A 3,059-nucleotide genomic window follows, 5' to 3' on the forward strand; every position below is an offset into this window, starting at 1 on the left:
TATTTACAATTCACGAAATTATATTTACAATTCACAATCTACATCATACATTTTATATTTTTCAAACTTACATATTTTATGTACCAGTTATCATTTAAAATATGATTAATTTTGTACAACAGTCTGATATACAGTGAAGTATGTTTTTGTTGCATATGATTTTTTTTTATATATTCATTAAATTACAAAATCAACAATAATAAATACTCTTTATATAAATTTATAATATAAATAATTTTATGTGCCTGCAGAATATTCAAAAATCATTTGCCCCAATCCCATCTGAATTTTATGCATATGTATTTCAACATTATTTTGAAACAATCTGTGATATTGTGGTTTTAATTTCATCTTGATCTGATCCATTGTACCTTGAAGTACACTCAGTTCATAGGCATTCTGATCTGAATCAGATAAACTTCTAACTTGCAACATGAGTGCAGTTAGATCTGTTATGAGATCTAAAACTGAAGGATCTTGAATAACTCCATTGTTATTCTTCTCAACAAGAACTGAAGCTTCTTCATGACATTTGTCTCGAAGTTGCGATGGTGCTAACATTGCAGCCAAACATGGCCCTGGTGCAATTTGTTGACAATGATGTTGAATCTCATTGATATATTCTTGTAAATCCATATTCATTCTTTCTAACTCAATCACAACAGCAGCATATTTTCGTTCAAAGTCTTCAGGCATCCTCTGTCCAAAGGACTTTCTTTTTTCTGCCATACAGTTATATTCTTTTAATTTATTTATCTTGCTCTTTTTAGCATTTAATAATCTTCTTAATTTTACAATGAGTTCTAAAAACCGGAATGGGTAACTACCAATTACAGAATTAGCTTGATTTGCAAGATCAGAACATCCAATCAAAGGATCTCCTTGCGAATTTTTCTGTATTGGTGAATACAAACTGAGTAGATCTTGAATTACTTTTCTTGGTCTAAAACGTTGCGTTATACTTGTCAGACAAATAGTATCAGGTGGTTCATTTGACAATACTTCATAATCAGGTACTGAATGTGTGCCCAATTTAGGTCTTTCAAAAGTTATCCTATATGTGTTATTAGATGTATCAACAGCATCGATGCATCCAGTGAACAATCCATCCTGTGGTCGACGTAGTCTAGCAGTAACTTTAGTACCAACTACTAATTGCATTGGTATTTCGGTTGGTAAATCTTTGACACACACATCAGCCGATTTTTGCTGTTGTACATATCGAATCAATTTCCTCTTTCTTTCCAATTCTTTCCGCTCCTCATCAAAAAATGCTTGAGAACATCGTCGAGGCTTTCCCATCATTCTTCTGATTTTTGACCATTGTGTTCTAGTTAACTTTCTGTTGGTCAATTGTGGAAATGATTCTTTTAAGCAAATCATAAAATCATTTTCACCATCAAATAATACTTTATCAATATTACTATAAAAGTATTCAAAACACACCCACTTGTGAGCCTTGGGTAGCTTCAATAAATTTCTAAGTCGCATGCCAATTCGATGACCTGATTTATTGTCTTGCATTTGGATGCCTACAGAATCTACCTTATCATTCCTCTCTGTAGCCTTTTGAACTTTTATTGGAGATTTTTGTTTTTTTGCACTTGGTGGTTTATTAGGCGTTTTGTTAAGTATTTTTGGAGTCTTTTTTGGAGACTGTCGTGGAGGTGACGTGTTCACAAAATCGTCAACAAAAATGAACCTATTTTTCTTTCTGATCCTAGCGGGCATTCCCCTTGCATTAAGTTTTTGAACTGGCTCACTTGGAGCTGGTTTTGGCGGCAATTTTGTACCAACTCTATGCAAGCCCAATGCTGCAGGTCCGAATGCTGGAGGTTCTTCTTCTTCTTCTTCCGGAAAATCCATTTCCATTGGCTCATCTTTAACCTTTTGGAGTGATCTTGGTGGAGTTGATAATTCGTCATACTCTCCTGAAAGTAACAATAGTAATATTTATGTATGTACTACAAAATAAATAAATTATACATTATTCAAAATACGTATCGATTGCAAAGTAGATTTTGATTAGAATTCTAAATTTCAAGTAACTTGCAATGACATTCTGTACAAAATTTGAATTTTTTCAAATTTTGAATCGAGCGAAACCTAAATTTAAAATAACAAATAAATGAACGCGATTCGCTGTCTTGCATGAAGCCCATCTCTTCAAGTATATCTTATACTCGAACTGTAAGTTTAATTTAGAGGGTTTTATTTACCAACTCTTTCAATAAAAACGAATTTATTAACTTACTTTCTGATTTATCCGCCATATTGATGTCGATTGTGATTTGTTACTTTGAGTGCTGAATGGCTAGAATTCAAGCGCCAACACTGTTACGTTCGGATATACCAGAAACGTGTGCATCGGTGAAAGCTGCAAAATTTCAAAATCAGATGCAATACCTAAAATTAAATTTCGTTTGTCACATCAAAATGTATGGCAAATGTTTTCTATGAAGCTTTCGACGTGGCCCTTTAATTAAATGAATGTATTATGTATTTTAGCGTCGTTTATTGAACCGCACATTTTCGCTGCTTCACCCTTCACCACATCATGTGTCTTTTAGACAGCTAATTGACTAATTGACTATGTCCCTGGTATTGATGACGTCCATGAGCCTCTGTGATCACTCACCATCAAGTGGTATAGTGATGTATGTTTCCAAACAAAGAGAAAATCTAACTCATAGTGTGTTCATCAGAACAGAGTTTTGGGCCGGAATTTATTTATTAAGTAAATTGGAATAAAATCATTGAATGTGACTTCTTGGGTTCTTCTAAAACTGCATTTAACTATCAGTAAATTAGCGACATTTTAATGACAGATTATTTCATTTCATCTCACTAACGGCTACACTTTTTTAATTTTTTAGCTATTTTTACTTTATCCAAATATAAAAAGCTTAGCTCGATTTTACTTTTTGTACAACAAAAATGGCCTTCATTATAAAAGATTTGGCAGCATATACCACGTTCCCTTCGATGACAAATCGAATAATGTAAAAACGTCAAATACCACTGTGCCATAGAGTTACTATTCTAACCTTATTAACTCC

At 33.1% G+C, this 3,059-nt stretch overlaps 1 protein-coding gene across 1 annotated transcript; it reads right to left on the bottom strand.

Moving 5' to 3' along the window:
• Positions 1 to 238: 238 nt before the first annotated feature.
• Aly (aly protein) lies at positions 239 to 2,273 on the bottom strand (the record flags this gene model as incomplete). Its single annotated transcript, NM_001167713.1, is given in 2 exon segments — positions 239 to 1,931; positions 2,255 to 2,273. Coding segments are annotated over 2 exon segments (1,712 nt in total), but the record flags the coding sequence as incomplete, so codon positions are not given.
• Positions 2,274 to 3,059: the final 786 nt, after the last annotated feature.

The sequence above is a fragment of the Bombyx mori genome, chromosome 13, assembly GCF_030269925.1.
Source record: "Bombyx mori chromosome 13, ASM3026992v2".
NCBI classification, from domain to species: domain Eukaryota; kingdom Metazoa; phylum Arthropoda; class Insecta; order Lepidoptera; family Bombycidae; genus Bombyx; species Bombyx mori.